Consider the following 24,488-nt stretch of genomic DNA (forward strand, 5'->3'; position numbering starts at 1 on the left):
GAGTGAGTGTGTGTGTGTGTGTGCGTGTGCGTGTGTGTGTGTGTGTGTGTGTGTGTGTGTGTGTGTGCAGCTCGCAGGTCCATCATTTCTGCCACTGTTCAGTACTGAGGCTTCGAGAGTGTGTGTCTCATGGTGCTCTGGGGATGATGGTGGACCGGGGTCTCATGGGGACCGGGGTCTCATGGGGGACCGGGGTTTCATGGGGGACCAGGTCTCATAGTGTTCTGGGGATGATGGTGGACCGGGGTCTCATGGGGACTGGGTCTCATGGTGGGTCTCATAGTGCTCTGGGGATGATGGTGGACCAGGGTCTCATGGGGACTGGGTCTCATGGTGGGTCTCATAGTGCTCTGGGGATGATGGGGGACCGGGGTCTCATGGGGACTGGGTCTCATGGTGGGTCTCATAGTGCTCTGGGGATGATGGTGAAGGGCAGAATGGGGCTGCTGGCCTCCAGCTCCAAGGCGGTGAGGAAACACTCGGTGGCGGCGGCGGCGTTTCCCTGAGCCTGCAACACCTCGCCGAGGCTGTTCCACACATCGTGAGCCGTACTGAGGAGAGAGGGGGGGGTGGACGGAACAGCAGAGATGAGAGGAGACACACATCAGACATTTGAGTGAGTAGAATAATCACACACACCTACCTGTTGACCTGCACAGCATCCCTCAGGACTTTCTCAGACAGACTGTATCGCTGCAGCTGGTGAAGAATCAGACCCTGTGGAGAGGAAGAGCATTACTGACCTGTGATGTTACAGGAAGTCATATTCATGTTCACTGGTAACATCCTGGTGTTGTTGTTCTTTGAAGTACCAATCTATTTGATCACAGGAGCTAAATCACTGACAACACAGAGCTGCTGTCCATATATGGACATATATATGCACTATTCAGTTTTTTTTTGTGTTTTTCTATTTCTCTTGCACAACTTGGAATTGATTTTATTTATTGTACATATATTGTGTTTTGTTATATTGCACCGTGGGTCGGAGAGAAGCGAAATTTAAATTCCTCTGTATATCTGGCACATTGCAGAGTTGACAATAAAGCTGACTTTGACTTTGATGGAGCAGGTAGCCCCGCCCCCTAAAGCATCCCCTGCTTTCTGGTCTGGTGGACTCTAAATGGACCATAATGTACTAAATGAACATCATGCTGGATTGAAGAAGACTTGAAACTAGAGATTGAGACCATAAACTCATGTTTACAATGTTTACTGAGATAATACATCAAGAGAGAAGTAGGACCATTTTCTCATAGACTTCTATACAACCAGAGAGGAGTCGCCCCCTGGTGGCCAGCAGAGAGAAGTAGGACCATTTTCTCATAGACTTCTAAACAACCAGAGAGGAGTCGCCCCCTGGTGGCCAGCAGAGAGAAGTAGGACCATTTTCTCATAGACTTCTATACAACCAGAGAGGAGTCGCCCCCTGGTGGCCAGCAGAGAGAAGTAGGACCATTTTCTCATAGACTTCTATACAACCAGAGAGGAGTCGCCCCCTGGTGGCCAGCAGAGAGAAGTAGGACCATTTTCTCATAGACTTCTATACAACCAGAGAGGAGTCGCCCCCTGGTGGCCAGCAGAGAGAAGTAGGACCATTTTCTCACAGACTTCTATACAACCAGAGAGGAGTCGCCCCCTGGTGGCCAGCAGAGAGAAGTAGGACCATTTTCTCATAGACTTCTATACAACCAGAGAGGAGTCGCCCCCTGGTGGCCAGCAGAGAGAAGTAGGACCATTTTCTCATAGACTTCTATACAACCAGAGAGGAGTCGCCCCCTGGTGGCCAGCAGAGAGAAGTAGGAGCATTTTCTCATAGACTTCTATACAACCAGAGAGGAGTCGCCCCCTGGTGGCCAGCAGAGAGAAGTAGGGTCACACAAACGTCAGAAAGGAGAAGAAGTGAAACGTTGCCAAGCTACCAAACATAAGTAGAGTAGGAGTGTGTGTGTGTGTGAGTGTGTGAGTGTGTGTGTATGTGTGTGTGAGTGTGTGTGTGTGTGTGTGTGTGTGTGTGTGTGTGAGTGTGTGTATGTGTGTGTGTGTGAGTGTGTGTGTGTGTGTGTATGTGTGTGTGTGTGTGTGTGAGTGTGTGAGTGTGTGTATGTGTGTGTGTGTGTGTGTGTTACCAGTCTCTGCATGGTCTTGACATGCGTGGGGTTGATAGAAAGGGCCTCTTCGTACCAGCGCTTGGCTTCGTCCACGTTGCCCCTGAGCTCAGCGATCTGGCCCCTCATGTACAGCACGTTATGGGATGTGGGGAAGAGGTTGGAGGCTTCCTGCGTGCAGGCCGAGGCCTCGGCCGGCTTCGACATGCCGGTGTAAACCTCAGCTGAGGAACACGGAGGAGACCAGCTTTACTGCAGGCTTTTATGGCACATTTCTATGGCACACCATGCTACAAAGATTTAGTGAAAAGGTCTGTTAGTTTGAACACTTGTAATCTTAGTGTGAGAAGTGGATGTGGAGAAGAGATTCCTCTCCACTAGTTCCTGTCCTCAGAAGCTCAATGACTCACTGCCTCACGCTGCCGGTTCACATCTAGTCATCAGAAAGTAAATGCATACATTCTGAAACAGACACTGAATCCACTTTAATTATGTGGTGACCCCTCAGATATATCCCAGAAGCCCTTGTGGGAGGCCAGACCCCCAGGTTGGGAACCACACAGATGATTCTGATGGAAGGGTCAAGCTATTACCAGTGACCTACCAATTAATAATCAGTGAGGCATCACAGGACCTGTACGTTGATGCGATAACTAAACTCTAAATCAGAGCCAGCTGAGACGGCAGGAGACGCGGGTCATGTATGTCATGTATGTCATGTATGTCATGTATGTCATGTATGTCATGCTGACTGTGTGTGCTTACCTGCATGCAGCCAGATCTGAGCCAGGGTCATCCAGGGGTGCATGGGTCCATGTTTGGGGGCGCTGCTCTGCAGCGAGGAGGCCACCTCGGACAGAGCCTGCTCCACACGGCTGGCTGCTATGGACGTGGCGTGGACGGAGCCTGGAGAGAGGAGCGTCACACACAATCAAACCAAACACCGCAGAGTTCACTGATCCCCACGGCTTCACAGACAGCAGTCAGTGGAGAAGTTCATCCACACAGCGTTAGAGCCGGCATGAACTCATTGAACTGCCATGCAGAAACACGGTCAGCCTGCACGCTGCTGGTTAGTACTGAAGGTCCACAGCATCATATCCTCACATGTCACACACATGAATACGTGAACCTTCCAATGCCTCTGTTTGATAGTGATACTCTTCTTACAACTGATTCCATGCTTTCCATATGTCCATGTGTGCTTTTGACCAACATGATCTAATAGAGATAAAGATGACGACTGCTATAAAGACATTGCTAGACTTCCATTTTGGCTTTGGCTGGTTTAGCTTTGTAGAAGCAGCCTGAATGGATTATACAACACGTTCATATGTTTATATCCTAAACACGGACGGAATTCAACATGACCGACGGTCGCAGCTCGCTGGAAGAAAAGCTTTGGTTTAATAAAACGTCACTGCCATGTGTGTAAGTCCTCTTCCTGTTTGGATGTGTGTGTGTGTGCGTGTGTGCAGGGAAGGATTTAACATGTATCTACATATTATATTAAGGCTGTGTGAAGGGCTTATTGTAAGAATATATGATGTCAGCATGGAGCAGCACACACATGTTGGCTGTGTTTTGTTCCCTACATGAAACTCATGTTGATGAAATGATAAACACCCTTATAGACATAACTCATAGACATTCGGCCGAGCCTCGACAGCGAGAGGAAAAGGAGCTTTTCACTGATTGGTCGGTTGGAGAAATAGGAAATTGTACTGTAGATCTTCATGAGGATTGCTTTCATTTGACCATTTTGTGCCCCTAATACTCAAGTCAATGTATCGATATGTATTAATTTAAAGAAACAACAACATAATAAATCAATCTACAGAATCCCTGAGAAGTGAGAGAATCTAGTGATCCATTGTCTGATCTAAATAGTTTTCTGTCGTGTTTGTGACTGAAGAACAGGTGAAAAATGTTTCTGAATGTTGTTTTCATCCTTTCTGTCAGGATGTGTTCTGTTTGCCGTTGTAATACTGACTTTGGCCACAAGAGGCAGAACTTCAGTGGAGTGCTAAACGTGTTTAGGTTTTTTCCCTTTATTTCTCTCCATGAACAGAAGGTACATGGTGTGTTCACAGGTTCTGCAACATCACCGTCATGTCGTTGTTTTGGTGAGAAATATATTTCAGTTAGAACTAGAACACTTCAGCCTCTTGTGGCCAACGTTAGTATTACAACCACTGATCCTGTTGTTACATCATGAACACAGGAGAGAAAACAGAGAACTGGATCACCAGAATGTTTCTGTTCTCACTTCCGTACAGAAGCTTCAGGCTTGTTGTCTAAAACGATAGAAACACGTTTCCCTCAGTGCCGTTCACACGTTTGGAACAGATTACTGAGGAAGTGGCTGAATGTGATTCACACAGCAACACATCAACGCTGAGTTAAAGGGACACACGACTTCAGGAACAATACCGGAATCACCCGGGTGTAAAGGTGCATTTTAACACCACAGGGTGATGGACCGCTATATTTACATCTGTGGAGGGGGAACAGGGTGAACAGGGGGAGCAGGGAGTTACAGGGTGAACAGGGGGAACAGGGGGAGCAGGGGGTTACAGGGTGAACAGGGGGTTACAGGGTGAACAGGGGGAACAGGGTGAGCAGGGGGTTACAGGGTGAACAGGGGGAACAGGGGGAGCAGGGGGTTACAGGGTGAACAGGGGGTTACAGGGTGAACAGGGGGTTACAGGGTGAACAGGGGAAACAGGGGGTTACAGGGTGAACAGGGGGAACAGGGTGAGCAGGGGGAACAGAGGGAACAGGGTGAGCAGGGGGAACAGAGGGAACAGGGTGAACAGGGGGAACAGGGTGAGCAGGGGGAGCAGGGGGAACAGAGGGAACAGGGTGAGCAGGGGGAGCAGGGGGAACGGGGAACAGGGTGAGCAGGGGGAACAGGGTGAGCAGGGTGAACAGGGGGAACAGGGTGAGCAGGGTGAACAGGGGGTTACAGGGTGAACAGGGTGAACAGGGTGAGCAGGGGGAACAGGGTGAACAGGGGGAACAGGGTGAGCAGGGGTTACAGGGTGAACAGGGTGAACAGGGGGAACAGGAGGAACAGGGTGAGCAGGGGGAACAGGGGGAACAGAGGGAACAGAGGGAACAGAGGGAACAGGGTGAGCAGGGTGAACAGGGGGAACAGGGGGTTACAGGGTGAAAAGGGGGTTACAGGGTGAACAGGGTGAGCAGGGGGAACAGGGGGAGCAGGGTGAACAGGGTGAACAGGGTGAGCAGGGGGAACAGGGGGAACAGAGGGAATAGAGGGAACAGGGTGAGCAGGGGGAACAGGGGGAGCAGGGGGAACAGAGGGAACAGGGTGTGCAGGGGGAACAGAGGGAACAGGGGGAACAGGGGTTACAGGGTGAGCAGGGGGAACAGGGTGAGCAGGGGGAACAGGGTGAGCAGGGGGAACAGGGGGAACAGGGTGAGCAGGGGGAACAGGGTGAGCAGGGGGAACAGAGGGAACAGGGGGAGCAGGGGGAACAGGGTGAGCAGGGGGAACAGGGGGAACAGGGTGAGCAGGGGGAACAGGGTGAGCAGGGTGAACAGAGGGAACAGGGTGAACAGGGTGAGCAGGGGGAACAGGGGGAACAGGGTGAGCAGGGGGAACAGAGGGAACAGGGTGAGCAGGGGGAACAGGGGGAACAGGGTGAGCAGGGGGAACAGAGGGAACCGGGTGAACAGGGTGAGCAGGGGGAACAGGGTGAGCAGGGGGAACAGGGGGAGCAGGGTGAGCAGGGGGAACAGGGGGAGCAGGGGGAACAGGGTGAGCAGGGGGAACAGGGTGAGCAGGGGGAGCAGGGGGAACAGGGGGAGCAGGGGGAACAGGGTGAGCAGGGGGAACAGGGGGAACAGGGTGAGCAGGGGGAACAGAGGGAACAGAGGGAACATGGGGAACAGGGTGAGCAGGGGGAACAGAGGGAACCGGGTGAACAGGGTGAGCAGGGGGAACAGGGTGAGCAGGGGGAACAGGGGGAGCAGGGTGAGCAGGGGGAACAGGGGGAGCAGGGGGAACAGGGTGAGCAGGGGGAACAGGGTGAGCAGGGGGAGCAGGGGGAGCAGGGGGAACAGGGGGAGCAGGGTGAGCAGGGGGAACAGGGGGAGCAGGGGGAACAGGGGGAGCAGGGGGAACAGGGTGAGCAGGGGGAACAGGGGGAACAGAGGGAACAGGGGTTACAGGGTGAACAGGGTGAACAGGGTGAGCAGGGGGAGCAGGGTGAGGAAAGTATCCTCTTCGGGGAATTTGATCATTTAGTCCCTCATACAACATTTCCAGCGTGTTGGTTCTCAGTTGATTATTTCACTTAAAGCAGTGTTAATAATGGAGATCTTTGTGCTCTTGGAAGCCGTCCTCTCCAGCTTCGCTCTGTTTGGCTTTACTGAACCCAACCGGTTGCTTCACCTGCCTTTTACAACCAACCAGCTGTGAATCACATCAACATCCAAACGTTTGCTTCCTGAATACTTCCACATGGCTTTGTGTCGATGAATTGAAGAATGCTTGTCTTCCTTTAAATCGTATACCGCTGACTGTACTGGGGACAGGCATTGTACATACAGTATATGGGGTTCTGGACAGGTCAACAGAGAGCAGACACATACCGATGGATGGACAAAGCAAGGTCAGATGGAGGTTAGATGGCTACTTACAAACAGAAAACATGGAGGAAAAACCAAGAGTGTTAGCGTCCTGAAGGCCGCCTTGAACAAACGGAGGGATGGGGGACAAAGAAAAAGACGAGTGTTAATGATGAAAGAAAAGAAATGAAACAAATCGATTCTGCACAGAAACCTTCTGGACCACATGGCATGAGACAAGCTGCTTCCTCATGTTGTTATGCTGCAGCCTGTTGACAGAAATGCTGACCGACCAGCTTCATCATCATTCTGCTTCATAACGAGACGTTGGTTTGATTCTTTGCTTTGGCATTTTCAATGACCTCACGACGTTTCTGAACTCACTAACGATGGACACTAAACCTCACTTATCAATGCACTGTGTTCAGTAACTGATCACCCCGATGGACTGTCGTCATCGTAAATGAGATGAAGTAAGTGAATAACAGCGTTGTTAGCAGGAGAGATGGCAACCAGACGAATGAACGTCCTCACAGAAACGTGGAGAGAGGAAGGAGGAGCAGCAACACAACCAGGAGAGCAGATGTGGAGAGGCAGTCAAGCTGCAATACATGAAGTATAAAGTAACCAGAGTCAGCGAGTCCCGTTCACATGTCAGATTCACCATGAAGCACCTCCAGCACTCCTTAGGCTTAAACTGCTTGTTTGTGCTTGTGAGCTCAATGACTCACATTCCAGATTCACCTCGTCTACGATCCCAGAGATAGACGTGAGCGGGTCGGTCCACTCTCTCTGGTACTGAAGTGTGTGGATTCCTGCCTCGTGGCCCTTCTTCACATACAGAGTTAATAAACAGGGTCAGCTCTATCAGGACGACTGCAGCCAACGTTAGTCTGATTCGCTCAGCCTTAAACACACAAGTCAACCCAGCAGCGTCTCCACACCATGCTACCGGCCGAGTGCACTAGAGGAGGATTACAATTGGAGGAGAGCTGGCGGAGAGTCACGTGGTTGCAAAAGGAGTGAGTCCTGGTCTTGGTAGGCCCAGGAGGTGGAGGAGGAGGAGGAGGAGGAGAGTGGAGGGAGGGGTTTTTGGGTGGAGGGAGAGGAGGAGGCTGGAGGACAAAGACGGGGGAAGAAAGGGAGGAAGGGGAGGACAGCGGGGAGGAGAAGGAGGAAATGGTGGATTGGGAGGAGGGGGAGACGGGTTCAGAGCCGGATTGAGAAGAGGAAGAACCTGAGACTAAAACAAAGCAAAAACAACAGAAATGAGTTCAATTCATCCAAAGAAAGGAAGGGAGGGGACACAAGTCACTGGCTCTCGCTTCACAACAAGGTTTCTGAAATTCTGTAAAGTCTAAAGTCTTCCGATCTAGTTTCATAATAACGAGATGAAGCAGCAACTTTTCAACTATATATATATAGTTATATATTATATATATATAATCCTGATTGAACACAGGTACGGGGTCACGGTGAGATGAAGGTGTTGAAGAGGACTGAATGTGCCTACCGGTCTCCGGGTCGCTGAAGTCCGGCAGCGTCATGGCGTTGAGCTGCCGTCGGTCTGCGATGGCTCGGTCCAGCAGGCTGCTGCCACGGCCAGAATCACTGCCACGCAAACACGGGTTACACACCAGCACGGGTGGGTGTGTGTGTGTGTGTGTGTGTGTGTGTGTGTGTGTGTGTGTTTACCTGGGGTTGGTCAGGTTGTAAAAGCTCTTCCAGATCTGCAGCATGTGTTTACAGGTGAGCAGAGCTTCCTCCGGACCTCGGCACATCGACTCCAGCTTCACCTTGGTGTACAGCAGACTGCGACACACACACACACACACACACACACACACATCAGATGAGAGAGATAAAGCCATGTTGTGTGCTGTGAAGGCAGCGTGCCAGCCTCACTTGAAGTTCTCCGGGTACTCGGACAGAGCCATCTCGATGATGTTGAGGGCGTCGTGGTAGTGTTTCTGGGCCGACAGCAGCAGGGCCAGCAGATGAAGGGAGTGGACATCGTCCCCTTGGAGCTGCAGCGCCTGTCGTACATAGCCTAGGGCCTCGGGGATCTACACACAAACACACACCGTCTACAGGTTCACTACAGTCAGGGTGAAAAGATGTGTGATCTGCTGATCTCTGACCCTAGCCGGTTCAGGTGTGTGAAGAACGTGTTACCTGTCTGGACACAGCGAGCTGCAGGGCCAGGTAGAAGGCTGCGAGATGGTCAGTGGGAGACAGACTCTGAGCTCTACGGACACACACAGAATACAACGTTGTGTTTGCATGTGACATGGGAGGGATGGAAGAGAGGAAACAGCAGGGCTCAGTCCCAACCTCTGGAAGGCTCCCAAAGCTTTCCTCTGGTACTCCTCCTGTGTGCTTCGCAGCGACGCTGAACACATGCAGACAGACAGAGGCGTCAAACAAAGAAATGTCTGCTTCATCTTCTCAAATTTCACACATGTGACTTGCTTTGGAGCGGCATTTAGCTCCGCCCTACCATCGGTGGCTTTGAGGCTGTACACCAGCCCGACGGCCAAGTAGCCTTTGGCTCTGAACTCAGCTGCTTTCTCTCCCATGTCGATCACCATCTTTGCAAAGCACTCGCCCTCATCCAACTAGATCCCAGCAGCAGACACACATGGAGATGGAGAAACCAGATGATTAAGACATGAACATCTTCAGGACGGCTGAGGTTCCAGCGACCAGCCTCACCCAGTGCAGCGGGCCGATGCACAGCTTGACAGCCAGCAGTGGGATGGTGGGGTCGTCGGGCTTCAGGCGAATACACTCCTTCAGGACCTTCACAGCTCGAGCTGACTTCCCAGCAGCCATCAGCGAGAGGGCCAGCTGGTACCACAGGTGGAACTCTTCAAAGGCAAACTTCATGGCTCGCTCCAAACACTGGAGACATCGGAAAGAGGACACGGTTCACTCGTGTTCCCGGCCGAGGGAGGTGAACGTGAGGAAAGGTATAGTGTGATTTAATGTGGGTGTCTGATGGGTGGGGGCGGCTCACCTCTGACAGCATCTCGTACTGCCCCCTCCTGCCCAGAGCGATGGTCAGCAGGTCGTACACCACGGACGCAGACTGCAGGCTGATGATGCGGTCGTTGTTGTGTTCAGGGATTCTGCTCAGCACGGCATCACGGTTGGCCTGAACACACAAGCACACACGGAGATCTGGTACTGGGTCAAAGTCAGCTCTCTGGAGGACGGACAGCGTTGTGTCTTACCATGGACTCACTGATGAGCAGCAGCAGCAACGCTTCTTCTGTGTTCTCCTGAGGGCAAAACAGGCTACAGAGGGAGCAGAGGGAGCAGAGGGAGTAGAGGGAGTCGTACAGAGGGAGTAGAGGGAGTAGAGGGAGATGGACAGAGGGAGTAGAGGGAGTAGAGGGAGATGGACAGAGGGAGTAGAGGGAGTCGTACAGAGGGAGTAGAGGGAGTAGAGGGAGTAGAGGGAGATGGACAGAGGGAGTAGAGGGAGTAGAGGGAGTCGTACAGAGGGAGTAGTACAGAGGGAGTAGAGGGAGTCACACAGAGGGAGTAGAGGGAGTAGAGGGAGATGGACAGAGGGAGTAGAGGGAGTAGAGGGAGTCACACAGAGGGAGTAGAGGGAGTAGAGGGAGTCGTACAGAGGGAGTAGTACAGAGGGAGTAGAGGGAGTAGAGGGAGTCACACAGAGGGAGTAGAGGGAGTAGAGGGAGATGGACAGAGGGAGCAGAGGGAGTCGTACAGAGGGAGTAGAGGGAGTAGAGGGAGATGGACAGAGGGAGTAGAGGGAGTAGAGGGAGTAGAGGGAGATGGACAGAGGGAGTAGAGGGAGTAGAGGGAGTCGTACAGAGGGAGTAGTACAGAGGGAGTAGAGGGAGTAGAGGGAGTCACACAGAGGGAGTAGAGGGAGTAGAGGGAGTCGTACAGAGGGAGTAGTACAGAGGGAGTAGAGGGAGCAGAGGGAGTCACACAGAGGGAGTAGAGGGAGTAGAGGGAGTCGTACAGAGGGAGTAGAGGGAGTAGAGGGAGTAGAGGGAGATGGACAGAGGGAGTAGAGGGAGTAGAGGGAGTCGTACAGAGGGAGTAGTACAGAGGGAGTAGAGGGAGTAGAGGGAGTCACACAGAGGGAGTAGAGGGAGTAGAGGGAGATGGACAGAGGGAGTAGAGGGAGTCGTACAGAGGGAGTAGAGGGAGTAGAGGGAGATGGACAGAGGGAGTAGAGGGAGTAGAGGGAGTCGTACAGAGGGAGTAGAGGGAGTAGAGGGAGATGGACAGAGGGAGTAGAGGGAGTCGTACAGAGGGAGTAGAGGGAGTAGAGGGAGTCACACAGAGGGAGTAGAGGGAGATGGACAGAGGGAGTAGAGGGAGTCGTACAGAGGGAGTAGAGGGAGATGGACAGAGGGAGTAGAGGGAGTCGTACAGAGGGAGTAGAGGGAGTAGAGGGAGATGGACAGAGGGAGTAGAGGGAGTAGAGGGAGTCGTACAGAGGGAGTAGAGGGAGTAGAGGGAGATGGACAGAGGGAGTAGAGGGAGTCGTACAGAGGGAGTAGAGGGAGTAGAGGGAGTCACACAGAGGGAGTAGAGGGAGATGGACAGAGGGAGTAGAGGGAGTCGTACAGAGGGAGTAGAGGGAGTAGAGGGAGATGGACAGAGGGAGTAGAGGGAGTAGAGGGAGTCGTACAGAGGGAGTAGTACAGAGGGAGTAGAGGGAGTAGAGGGAGTAGAGGGAGTCGTACAGAGGGAGTAGAGGGAGTCGTACAGAGGGAGTAGAGGGAGATGGACAGAGGGAGTAGAGGGAGTAGAGGGAGTCGTACAGAGGGAGTAGAGGGAGATGGACAGAGGGAGTAGAGGGAGTAGAGGGAGTCGTACAGAGGGAGTAGAGGGAGTCGTACAGAGGGAGTAGAGGGAGATGGACAGAGGGAGTAGAGGGAGTCGTACAGAGGGAGTAGAGGGAGTAGAGGGAGTCGTACAGAGGGAGTAGAGGGAGTCGTACAGAGGGAGTAGAGGGAGATGGACAGAGGGAGTAGAGGGAGTCGTACAGAGGGAGTAGAGGGAGTAGAGGGAGTAGAGGGAGTAGAGGGAGTCGTACAGAGGGAGTAGAGGGAGTAGAGGGAGTCGTACAGAGGGAGTAGAGGGAGTCGTACAGAGGGAGTAGAGGGAGTAGAGGGAGTAGAGGGAGTCGTACAGAGGGAGTAGAGGGAGTCGTACAGAGGGAGTAGAGGGAGATGGACAGAGGGAGTAGAGGGAGTAGAGGGAGTCGTACAGAGGGAGTAGAGGGAGTCGTACAGAGGGAGTAGAGGGAGATGGACAGAGGGAGTAGAGGGAGTAGAGGGAGTCGTACAGAGGGAGTAGAGGGAGTCGTACAGAGGGAGTAGAGGGAGATGGACAGAGGGAGTAGAGGGAGTCGTACAGAGGGAGTAGAGGGAGTCGTACAGAGGGAGTAGAGGGAGTCGTACAGAGGGAGTAGTACAGAGGGAGTAGAGGGAGTAGAGGGAGTCGTACAGAGGGAGTAGAGGGAGTCGTACAGAGGGAGTAGTACAGAGGGAGTAGAGGGAGTAGAGGGAGTCGTACAGAGGGAGTAGAGGGAGTCGTACAGAGGGAGTAGAGGGAGTCGTACAGAGGGAGTAGTACAGAGGGAGTAGAGGGAGTAGTACAGAGGGAGTAGAGGGAGTCGTACAGAGGGAGTAGAGGGAGTCGTACAGAGGGAGTAGTACAGAGGGAGTAGAGGGAGTAGAGGGAGTCGTACAGAGGGAGTAGAGGGAGTCGTACAGAGGGAGTAGAGGGAGATGGACAGAGGGAGTAGAGGGAGTAGAGGGAGTCGTACAGAGGGAGTAGAGGGAGATGGACAGAGGGAGTAGAGGGAGTCGTACAGAGGGAGTAGAGGGAGTCGTACAGAGGGAGTAGAGGGAGTCGTACAGAGGGAGTAGAGGGAGTAGAGGGAGTCGTACAGAGGGAGTAGAGGGAGATGGACAGAGGGAGTAGAGGGAGTCGTACAGAGGGAGTAGAGGGAGTAGAGGGAGTCGTACAGAGGGAGTAGAGGGAGTAGAGGGAGTCGTACAGAGGGAGTAGAGGGAGATGGACAGAGGGAGTAGAGGGAGTCGTACAGAGGGAGTAGAGGGAGTAGAGGGAGATGGACAGAGGGAGTAGAGGGAGTCGTACAGAGGGAGTAGAGGGAGTCGTACAGAGGGAGTAGAGGGAGTCGCACAGAGGGAGTAGAGGGAGTAGAGGAAGTAGATGGACAGGGAGTAGAGGGAGTAGAGGGAGATGGACAGAGGGAGTAGAGGGAGTAGAGGGAGTAGATGGACAGAGGGAGTAGAGGGAGTAGAGGGAGTCGTACAGAGGGAGTAGAGGGAGTCGCACAGAGGGAGTAGAGGGAGTAGAGGAAGTAGATGGACAGGGAGTAGAGGGAGTAGAGGGAGATGGACAGAGGGAGTAGAGGGAGTAGAGGGAGTAGAGGGAGTAGATGGACAGAGGGAGTAGAGGGAGTCGTACAGAGGGAGTAGAGGGAGTCGCACAGAGGGAGTAGAGGGAGTAGAGGGAGATGGACAGAGGGAGTAGAGGGAGTAGAGGGAGTAGATGGACAGAGGGAGTAGAGGGAGTCGCACAAAGGGAGTAGAGGGAGTAGAGGGAGTAGATGGACAGAGGGAGTAGAGGGAGTCGCACAGAGGGAGTAGAGGGAGTCGCACAGAGGGAGTAGAGGGAGTAGAGGGAGTAGAGGGAGATGGACAGAGGGCGTAGAGGGAGTAGAGGGAGTAGATGGAGTAGAGGGAGTAGATGGACAGAGGGAGTAGAGGGAGTAGATGGAGTAGAGGGAGATGGACAGAGGGCGTAGAGGGAGTAGATGGAGTAGAGGGAGTAGATGGAGTAGAGGGAGTAGATGGACAGAGGGAGTAGAGGGAGTAGATGGACAGAGGGAGTAGAGGGAGTCAGCGAGGACGAGAGGGAGGAAAAAGGGAAAAGTGGAGTTATAAAAAGGACATGGCATTAGATTGATTTTAGAGGCGTGCTGGCCGTTCTCCACCACGTTCCAGCTTTAGCATCAACACACCGCCGCGTTCCCACTCACTTCTCTCCCGAGTACACCCGTGGGCGTCGGCTGAGGCTGTAGTTCTTGCTGTGAGTGTGTCCCTGTCGCGTGGGATCGTCCAATGGCGACACGGTGGGCGGGTCTTCCAGAGGGGACCAGTAACTCTGTTCACACATTCCTCTGAGCAAGATCTCTGCAAGCTGTCTGGCTATGGTCTAATCACACACACACACACACACACACACACACACACACACACACACACACACACACAGTTGGCAAAGATACTCTGGTACCAACACAGGAGCAATCTGTCTACTTGGAGCTTACTTTGCTTCTAATATATAATGACATGCACAAACCAAATTAAAATAGAGATGAAAGATAGATATAGATAAAGGTTCGTGGCCGGTTTTGGATCTCTAGCCTGACGTTTAAACTACATCTGCTAGGTTGACTTTGTACAAAAGAAGCACAAAGGTTTGGGACTGGAAGAGGACTTCCTGAGGTGGCCTGGCAAGAACGTTCATATATGTATTTCCAAAAAAGACCAAAGTAGTCCTTTAAGAAAGGAGAAGCATGAGGGAAGTGGTCCATAAAGGGCTCCTCAGAGAGAAGGCGGACCTCCATCACCCCTCACCATGCGGAGGCTCTGCGTGGTTCTGTTCTCCACAGCCCGAAGAATCTCCCGAAAGCGGCCCACGCCTCGGGTCAGGTTGCTATGGCAATGTAGTGAGGAAACAGGAAGGAGGACACTCGTCAGTTTGTGATGTGTGTACGTGTGAATGGAAGATATCAAAAACAGACGTGTGTGCATCATGCATGTGGGAGTTAATGGTGAGTCACATCATCACCAGATGTTTCTTTGAAACTAGAAAGATAGGCGTGAAAATACTGAAAAGGTGTCTCTGTTCTGTGGTTTTCTCTCTGGTCCACCAGCATCCCCCTCTTACCCGTTCTTGAAGTGGATGACGTGGGCTCTCTGCAGGCCTGTCTCCAGGAAGTAGCCCAGTTCCAGGTCCTGGGCAGTAGGACCGGGTTTGGGGCTGCGGTTCTGTATTCCTGCTGACAACGCCTGAACAAACAGACAAAGGACAAAGAAAGAACCTAAATGAATCATGTGTAAAATACTATTATTACTATTATACTAAGCATTTATTTATTATCAAGCTTTATTGGCCTACATTTCTGTTACTTGTTGTGGATGATTAACCCAACGTTGTCAGGAAGAAGTTATGATAGGACTATAATTATTAGGCTCGGGTAGAACCTGTGTTTAAATCTGCTAGTTTAGTGTGTGTTAGTGGCAACTCCACTGAGGTGAAAGGTTATGTTTAATTACAACATCATTAACATGATCTTTATATATACATTAGTATTTCTATGCAGGACTTCAAAGCTGAAACAAAACGTCTGGTTCCAGACTCATTTTAACGTTTGATTTCTATCCTCCTGCCTTTCATTGCAGTGTTGCCGGTTGGTCGTCACGGCGATAATGCAGCAGTGAAAGTTGCACACTGTCAGCAGAGTTGTCATCACTCCCCCACGGGGAAGGCAGAGCATGATTAAGAGAAAAGCCATTATAGACTACCAGTGAGGTCTGACCTTCTCAGCCTCCTGCAGGTAGAGCAGAGCAATGTCTCCAGACTTCTCATAGCAGGTGATGATGTCCTGCTCCCGGTCTGGGGTGCTCCTATTGGACGCCGGCGACCCGGTGTTCTTATTGGACAGAGCCGGAGAGGTGGCTGGGACCTTCTCGTAGCACAGTCCTGGGAGGAGAGGAAGAGTGCTCAGTGACGGAAAACGGAGACAAAGGCCCCAGGTCACTGATCAGAGTTCTTATTGGAGCATCGCTGCATTAGTGAGGAAGATGACACCACTCTACTGATGACTGCTGTTCAAACCAAGCTGCTGTGTGCCTCAAAACAGAATCAATTATTTACTTCACATTCACATCCTTCAATCATTAATGACTGAAAGCAAATAGTATTCTATTACACAGATGAATAAAAGACAACCTCAGAGTTTTTTGTGTTCTTCTTCCCTCGGCGTAGCGAGGCTCACAGGCCTGACTCAGCAAGACCAACCTTAAACATCCAGCACCTTCCCAGATGTGTGAGGAGATGTGGGTTAACTTGCACCTTCCAAGATGTGTGAGGAGATGTGGGTTAACTTGCACCTTCCCAGATGTGTGAGGAGATGTGGGTTAACTTGCACCTTCCCAGATGTGTGAGGAGATGTGGGTTAACTTGCACCTTCCCAGATGTGTGAGGAGATGTGGGTTAACTTGCACCTTCCAAGATGTGTGAGGAGATGTGGGTTGACTTGCACCTTCCAAGATGTGTGAGGAGATGTGGGTTAACTTGCACCTTCCCAGATGTGTGAGGAGATGTGGGTTAACTTGCACCTTCCAAGATGTGTGAGGAGATGTGGGTTAACTTGCACCTTCCAAGATGTGTGAGGAGATGTGGGTTAACTTGCACCTTCCCAGATGTGTGAGGAGATGTGGGTTAACTTGCACCTTCCCAGATGTGTGAGGAGATGTGGGTTAACTTGTTTCCACTGTGAAACAGCCACAAAATAACATTCTGATTGAGGACTTTGTGCCCTGCTCTTCGTTAACTCTTGTTTATCGTTTCATGATGACTGATTATCTATTATTCAAGAGGAACCAGAGAGCCTGCCGTGTTGTTGATGACCGGTGACGCTGCGCTGCCATCATGTGGAGCAAAGCGGTAGTGCAGCGGCTAAGGCTGACTGGAGGATGTGAACATGGGCCGAGGGCTCGCTGTGTGTCAGAGTGTGTGTTTCTACCTTTAGTGGCGTATGCCTCTGCTATCATGGACAGTCGGTACACAGGAGCTCCCCCCAGCTGCATGTCATCCAGGCTGACCCTGCTGTAGTGACCTGTCAATCCAGTTAGAAATCAATCAGCGCAGCAGGATTTATATGGTTGTTTAATGACACCGAGGTTGGATTAGTAGCATCACACAAAGAAATCATCCTAAATGTGAGTGAATGGAAGGAGTGTGGGTTACCTAAGGCATCTCTGTATTCTCCCTCCACGTAGCAGAGTTTGGCCATCAACAGACTGGCTTCCTGGAGGTAATCGGCCTGCAGGACAGAACATGTTCCCTTTTTAAATTCACGTCTTCACTGTCATTTGATTTATTCTCTACAGATTTTTAAACACCTGAACACCACGTTTTGTGGCACTAAATTCTGTGACGCAATGTATTTGATTCGTAAATTAATTAGAAACAAAGTGACAACAGTTTCTACATGAAGCAAAGCAGGTAAGCCTCCTCTTCCACAGTTACCTTGAGATTCCCTCTGTCCAGAGCCGCAGTGAGGTGTTTCCTGACCTCCACCAGTTTAGGGCGTGGGCCCCTGGGACTGGCTCCCTGTTTGATGGGGTTCTCCTTCAGGTACGTCTGAAGCTTGCATTCCCCCAGCAACAACTCCCCGAGGTCATCTACACACACACACACACACACACACACACACACGTTAGGACACATCATGACTATAACAGCCTCGTCCATCACTGTAAAGGAACGGTATGTAGCATTTGGGGGGGATTTACTGGCAGATACTTTGGTGTCTATGTCTATCTAAACATGGAGAAGGTCCTCTCCACGTGTGTCTACAGTAACCCAGAACAAACAAGCCTAAGATCGGGGCGAGTTTATAGTTTCAGCTGCAATCTGCAGCGTGACCACCAGATAACACCACAGTGCACCTTTAACAGCCTCGAGGTAGTCAGTCCAGCATCAACCTGCCAGCTCTAAGGATAATCAATCATTCATCTCAGAGCGATACAAGCATATATATATATATATATATATATATACTATAGTATGAAGGTCAAGATCAATCTAAAAGAATTCACTCCAATTTAAAATCAAGATTCATCTAAACAGGACCATCTGCTCTGTCTGATGACAACGAGAACCCTTTAAAAGAAACGTAAGGGTTCTCCTGGTCAGCTGAGCTCACACACACACACACACACACACACACACACACACACACACACACACACACACACACACACACACACACCAGCTGAGCTCACACACACACACACACACACACACACACACACACAGACACACACACACACACACACACACACACACAGACACACACACACACACACACACACACACACACAGACACACACACACACACACACACACACACACACACAGACACACACACACACACACACACACACACACACACACACACACACACACACACACACACACACACACACACAGCTGAGCTCACACACCGACACACACACACACACACACACACACACACACACAGACACACACACACACACACACACACACACACACCAGCTGAGCACACACACACACACACACACACACACACCAGCTGAGCTCTCACACACAGACACACACACACACACACACACACACACACACACACACACACACACACACACACACACACATACCAGGTAAACCATGTGATGGGTGTGTTTCCAGGGTCAGAGGGTGAAGCGAGCGGTAATCCCGTTCCTGATGCCAGTCAGTGACCAGAGCTCACATGAGCCAAAATCCATCCCATAATGGCAGCGTTTGTGTCCAGAAAACAACATTCACATCTTGCTAATCAACTGTAAATACAAGCCGGTGGTTCCCTGCAGAACAAGTTCCCTGACTGCTTCTTGGCTGTGTTGCTCAGCTACATTTAAAATAAATCCATACAGCTCTGTATGTTTGGTCAATACTTTCTGTAATCTCTCAAACTATTTTCCATAAATAACTGACTCCGAGGCCAGTGTACTGCATGCAGCTGTTAATGAGTAAAGTTGTATGTTACATATTATGTCTGCTGCTGTGAACACGCAGCATCCAAAGATGGCCGCTCCTCGTTTCAGCGGACGAGCGAGCCAGGGACAGAGAGGGAACGGCGATGGTCAAGCAGGTGAGAACAAAGCAGTGAATCAGAGAATGGAAGGTTATTTTTAGACATGTCCTGAACACGGCAAAGTAAGAAGAGAGAAAACAGACGTGACACACTTCCAGTGTTTGGAAAGGCTATACAAATCAAATGTATCACTATTCTTATTATTATTTAGAGTTGTTTGAGAGTCTGGACTGTGTTTTTGAAATGATATCTGCATGTTATACATTTACCAGGAGGCTGTCTCACCGCTGACCCGTACCCAGCATCACTATTGGCTGTATGATGTCACAGGTCAGTGTGCTGGGGAACACCACTCAGTGATGTCACAGGAACAACGTTTCTAGAGAGTTTACTTACTTCTGACAGAGTTCCCAAGTCAAATGTCAGATTCCCTGACGTTTCCTGACTTCCACCGACTAAAAGCTGCATTTCCATGATGAACGGTGAACAGACCACCTTTGTGTTGAGCAGACAGAAACAGCCACCGTGTTGTTAACACATTCATTCGTCAACTTTAGGTCCAAACGTTTTTACTGCTTAATAAACATGCACTGCACATTTATTGTGTCATTTGTCATTGATGAGAGGTAAATTGGCACTGAAATACTGAGTAACCATAACAACCAGTAAAGAAAAATACAGCATGGGATCTATTCCATTTTAATTAAATACTTCTGACTATACCTCCTCCTGTACTCCTTCATGTACTTCCTCCTGTACTCCCTCCTGTACTTCTTCCTGTACTTCTTCCTGTACTCCTCCTGTACTTTCTCCTATACTTGTTCCCGTACTCCCTCATGTACTTCTTCCTGTACTTCCTCATGTACTTCCTCCTGTACTTCTTCCTGTACTCCTCCTGTACTTTCTCCTATACTTCTTCCCGTACTCCCTCATGTACTTCCTCCTGTACTCCCTCCTGTACTCCCTCCTGTACTTCTTCCTGTACTCCTCCTGTACTTTCTCCTATACTTGTTCCCGTACTCCCTCATGTACTTCTTCCTGTACTTCCTCATGTACTTCCTCCTGTACTTCTTCCTGTACTCCTCCTGTACTTTCTCCTATACTTCTTCCCGTACTCCCTCATGTACTTCCTCCTGTACTCCCTCCTGTACTTCCTCATGTACTCCCTCCTGTACTTCTTCCTGTACTTCCTCATGTGCTTCCTCCTGTACTCCTCCTGTACTTCCTCCTGTACTTCCTTATGTACTCCCTCCTGTACTTCCTCATGTACTTCTTCCTGTACTTCCTCATGTGCTTCCTCCTGTACTCCTCCTGTACTTCCTCCTGTACTCCCTCATGTACTCCCTCCTGTACTTCCTCATGTACTCCCTCCTGTACTTCCTCATGTACTTCTTCCTGTACTTCCTCATGTACTCCCTCCTGTACTTCCTCATGTACTCCCTCCTGTACTTCTTCCTGTACTTCCTCATGTACTTCCTTCTGTACTTCCAGTAGAGCGGTTTACAAGTCAGGCATCAGCAGGGAGTTTGACAGCTAGCATGTAGCACGTTTTAGCATCTGAACTGTAAGACGTGTTAGCAACAGAGAGGCGAAGCGTTCCTGTTACTAGATGTTACTATGCTGTATACTGATCATTAATAGCTGCTTAATTAATCATACGAGTCAAACGAAGACAATGTTGAAAGCAGAGCTGTCAGACTACAAGCGGAGTCCTCCGTACCTTTAAATCACACTAGCGGATACACACCAGACCAGACCGGACAGGACCAGACCAGACCACAACAGACCCCCAAACACCGGGGTAAAACTCCTCGTGAAAGTATGGGAGTCTATGTGCGAGCTCTAGCGGGAGCAGCGCCGCGCCGGAGAGCTCCCGGCGTCGGCCGCCGCTGCCAGGAAGCACCGAGGACTCGGACCGAGGGGAAGGCCTGACGGCTGAATGAGCCGACAACAGTCTTACCGTTAGATATGAGCTTGGCCGACAGCTGTCGCACCAGCTCCGGGATCTTGTCCCACTGGCTCTCGGAGCGGCACCGCTCGATCTCGGTCTCCAGGCGCGAGCCGGACTTCCTCGCGGTCATGTTTGAGAGCGGGACTGGACCACAACACCTCCAGACTCAGACGATCCCTCTCGCGAGCGTCAAACTGCCGCGGAGTACTAGCACTTCCGCGCCATACCTTCAAAATAAAGCTCTGATTACCAACGTTTGCAAATTTGACGACATTAAAAAGTATAAAAACGTATAATCCGTTGTGTTTGACGACACAGCTTGCAATTTGCATTTTGGTGTAATCAAATTACCCAAAGACTTAGGTCATCTTTCTGTAGTGCCCTTTGTTTTAACATTAGTTTGATAACAGGCTACAATGAGCAACACCACAGTGTAAACATACTCAAATACAGGGAAATGCGTTCAAAATTGTACTTGTGCAAAGGTATTATCAACTGCACTGAGAGTATAAAAGCAAAGGTGCTCACAAAGCATGCAAAATGGCCTCTGTCAGAGTTAAATTGTATTGTTGGATTAATGATGCTTAATGAAAACGTATTCTATATGCTGATGGATGGTTTGATTACCTTAAGTGCCTCCAATTGCTCATGTTTTTAAAATCTTAATATGCAGAGTAACCATAGCTAAGCTATAAAATAAATGTAGTGGAGTATAAAGTACAACATTTTCCTCTTAAATCTATCTTAGAAGATACAACATAAAATGTGTACAGCACTTGAAAAGTGTTGTATTCAGACACTGTATATAATTATTTTTTTTGACTTTTTGATTATCATCTTCATTAGTTTTAGTTTTTTTTCTTTCTATATTTGTCTCGCTTCCACCGAATGTCTAACTAATTATATTATATTATTTATGTATTGTTTGTTATTGTTCTCTTCTTGCTCATTTACACGTGTAAATATCGATCAACAATGAGTCAAATGTTTATTTTCTTGATTCTTGATCAAATCAGTAAAATACATTTCTTTAAAACGAGTATGTTAAATGTACGTCTCTATTTGAAAGTGGGAAAAGGAATTCATATTGTGCCTTTCAGTTTCCACCTATACAAGAATGTACAGTAGATATCCGTTAATGTGAAGCTTTTATTCTGAAGGAAGCAGGGCGGAAGTGGCGTCAGTGGGCTGCGGTGAGCTGGCAGGGACTGACATGGCGGATCTGTCGTTGTATTTAACTAACGCCAATGTTTCACTGGGCCAAACTATGGAAACCGACAAGGTTAGTTCGTGCGATGCTGTTTTCGACACTTTCCCTGTTTGCGAATGGAGAACTACAAGTATTTATTACTGAATAGTTAGCTACTTCCTTAGCATAACAGCTAATCGTAAACAAACACAAAGGAGCTAAATGAAGCTAACTTATGAGGCGTGATATTTGGAAGGCTTGACTTTACCGGTACTTTGCCGTGTCGGCGGGTGGTGTGGTGGTTAACGCGAGTTAAACGACTCGGGTTGTATGAGCCGAACACGCCCGTGACGTCACCGGGAGGACCTGTTAGCATGTGTGCGCCCTGTCCTCCACAGAGGGAGGCCGACTTCGAGGGGGTGGACATGGGAGACTGCGGGCTGAGGCGAGGCGGGGGGAAGCTGCCCCGCAGGACCATCTTCTTCGCCAGTGGGGAGACCATGGAGGAGTACAGCACCGACGAGGAGGAGGCGGAGGAGGAGCGGCCCGTGGACAGGGAGGTCCTCCCTGTCGATCCGGTAGGTTGGCATGGAAACGAGATGAAGGGTGCGAGAGGCTCAGATGCGCTCACATCCTGTTAGGTGCAGAAGGTCGGGCTGTCAGCACGAGGACTATAGTATCTGCTATAGTACACATACATTTAACCCATCTCATGATGCAGTGTGATCTCAGATCAGTAGACCTGTGGTCAAATTCTCATGTTCTCTTCATGCACATTTTAGTCCAAACTGGCCTGGGCTCCATATTTCTGGTTCCATATGTGGAGAATGGGCACCTCCACTATCTCAGGTAAAGTAGTCTGCTGTGTCTGTCTCTATGCTCGTAAGTACCAATCACATCTCACCAGGTCCTGACATATCAGACGTGTTTCCAGACGGGAAGTCAGAAATACTGTGTTGGCAGAGTTATACAATCAGATGCTGCTTCACAGCGTGTTTCACACTGTCTTTGTATTAGATTTGCTTCATATCAGGCCCCCACGAGATAATCACACAAAACACCAGCTAGGTGAGGCGACGATGTCTTAGTTGTGTGTGTTTTGTTTCCTACAGTGTGTGACTACATGGGAGAGAAGCTGGCCTCTATGTTCGGCATTACTACTCCCAAATACCAGTATGCCATCGATGAGTACTACCGTATAAAGAAAGAGGTAGGAGACACACACATGCTTGACTTTACATATGTAAATATAAATAATCTGGAGGAGGCAGCACCAAAACCCCACCACTGTCCAATGCGTGTTAATGTTTGTGTGACCCACACTGGTGTTCTCCTGCAGGAGGAGGACGAGGAGGAGGAGAACCGTCTGGCCGAGTCGGCGGAGCTCCGGTTTGAGCAGCAGCGGCGAGGTGAACAGGAAGTTCCTCCTGCTACGGTGGAGCAGCCGGACGCATCGGGATCCGCCTTCGTCAACATTAGCTTTGAGCTGGAACCTGAACCTCCTCTGAACGCAGCCCCGCCTCCCCTCCCCTCCTAGAAACACATCCACACAGGTCTATCCCTCAGCTAAACACTACTCGACATAGCTCCAATGATTAATAATTATACTGTATTTTTCTATGCTTTTTTAAAAGGATATCTTAATACACAGTGCAGGGACGAATGCAAAGGGCTGCAGACGTGACTGCTCTCGCCCTATCTGTGAATGAACATGCGTTTATGTGTGAAACGGAAGGCTGGGATTTATCATTAACTGTGCGTTGACTAGTCACGGCTCATCTCACCTTTTAATTGATGTCGTTTGAGAAAGTGAAATAAATGATGGAGAAATAGTCCAATCTCCATTTTCTCATTGGGCCCCCTCCTGCTACACGCAGCAACACCAGCCGGACTTTTCATGAGTTGAGCCGGTTTAGTAAAGGCCTCACACGGCACCTCTCTCTCTTCTCTGACATCACACCTCTGACATCACACCGCGCAGGTGGAGAAGAGCTGGCCAGCTTCGACTCCAAGTTCAAAAGATTCTTTCCACTCTTCTGAAGGGGACTCGTGCTGTGTCATTAATTAGGAGGCTGGTTCAACCAAGAGCTATATTCAAATGTTTGTTCATATATTTAGTATAATATCTCCTTTCCCTCCAGAGCATGATCTGCCTGCTCAGATGTGTCATTCTATTAAACATGTACTGCTTCGTTACTCAAATGTACTGATGACTGATGCTGTACCTTCACGTGGTGAGTTCATTTCATATGAATGTTCGGCCGAGCAGCAGGCGGAGCGCTGAGACTGAGCTGTCATAAGCTTCTTATTGATTATTTATATCTGATGAGGTGGCGACAGGCCTCAGATCTCAGGTCAGCAGGTTCCGGTGAAAATGAAATCCCAACACATCAAACCACAATACCAACTTGGTGTGTGAATGTCTTCCTCTGGCCAATGAAGGATGTTGTTATAATATATATGTATATGCAAAAAGTGACTTACATGGACCTTTGATGAATACATATTTATATTTTCTGTGTTAATAAAACATTCAGAAGGTGGATTTTGTTGTTTGTTTTTATCCATAATACAACAAATGCATTATCCCAGCGTGTATAAAGGAATAAACCAGTACCTGTGGGCTGCTGGAGGTAGAGTCTGGGTGAGGCTGGGCCGCATCAAGTATTCCAAAAAAATGTACAACCGATCCAATCTTCTCAATCTTTACTA

At 49.9% G+C, this 24,488-nt stretch overlaps 2 protein-coding genes across 4 annotated transcripts; one reads left to right on the forward strand and one right to left on the reverse strand.

Moving 5' to 3' along the window:
- Positions 1-154: 154 nt before the first annotated feature.
- Positions 155-20,776, reverse strand: ttc7b (tetratricopeptide repeat domain 7B). 3 transcript variants are annotated; one of them, XM_084013919.1, is made up of 23 exons: positions 20,597-20,776; positions 17,049-17,203; positions 16,767-16,842; positions 16,543-16,635; positions 15,334-15,497; positions 14,682-14,803; positions 14,369-14,447; positions 13,768-13,943; positions 9,941-10,004; positions 9,724-9,861; positions 9,420-9,608; positions 9,205-9,322; positions 9,039-9,096; positions 8,880-8,952; positions 8,610-8,770; positions 8,400-8,516; positions 8,218-8,315; positions 7,684-7,947; positions 6,777-6,827; positions 2,874-3,014; positions 2,130-2,332; positions 644-717; positions 155-551 (listed from the first exon to the last, which is right to left on the reverse strand). In XM_084013919.1, exons 1-23 carry the CDS (start codon positions 20,715-20,717, stop codon positions 404-406), a joined length of 2,883 nt encoding a protein of 960 aa, XP_083870045.1. In that variant the 5' UTR covers positions 20,718-20,776; the 3' UTR covers positions 155-403. The 3 variants fall into 3 exon arrangements, with proteins under 3 accessions (XP_083870045.1, XP_083870043.1, XP_083870044.1); XM_084013917.1 differs by lacking the exon at positions 6,777-6,827; XM_084013918.1 differs by lacking the exons at positions 6,777-6,827; positions 7,684-7,947.
- Positions 20,777-21,731: 955 nt separating this feature from the next.
- fam177a1 (family with sequence similarity 177 member A1) lies at positions 21,732-24,319 on the forward strand. The gene is made up of 5 exons (XM_084012971.1): positions 21,732-21,869; positions 22,175-22,354; positions 22,559-22,625; positions 22,889-22,986; positions 23,116-24,319. The coding sequence occupies exons 1-5, from the start codon at positions 21,801-21,803 to the stop codon at positions 23,311-23,313; spliced, it is 612 nt and encodes a 203-aa protein (XP_083869097.1). The 5' UTR covers positions 21,732-21,800; the 3' UTR covers positions 23,314-24,319.
- The last annotated feature ends 169 nt before the right edge of the window (positions 24,320-24,488 follow it).

This window comes from Eutrigla gurnardus (assembly GCF_963514095.1).
Source record: "Eutrigla gurnardus genome assembly, chromosome: 7".
NCBI lineage: Eukaryota > Metazoa > Chordata > Actinopteri > Perciformes > Triglidae > Eutrigla > Eutrigla gurnardus.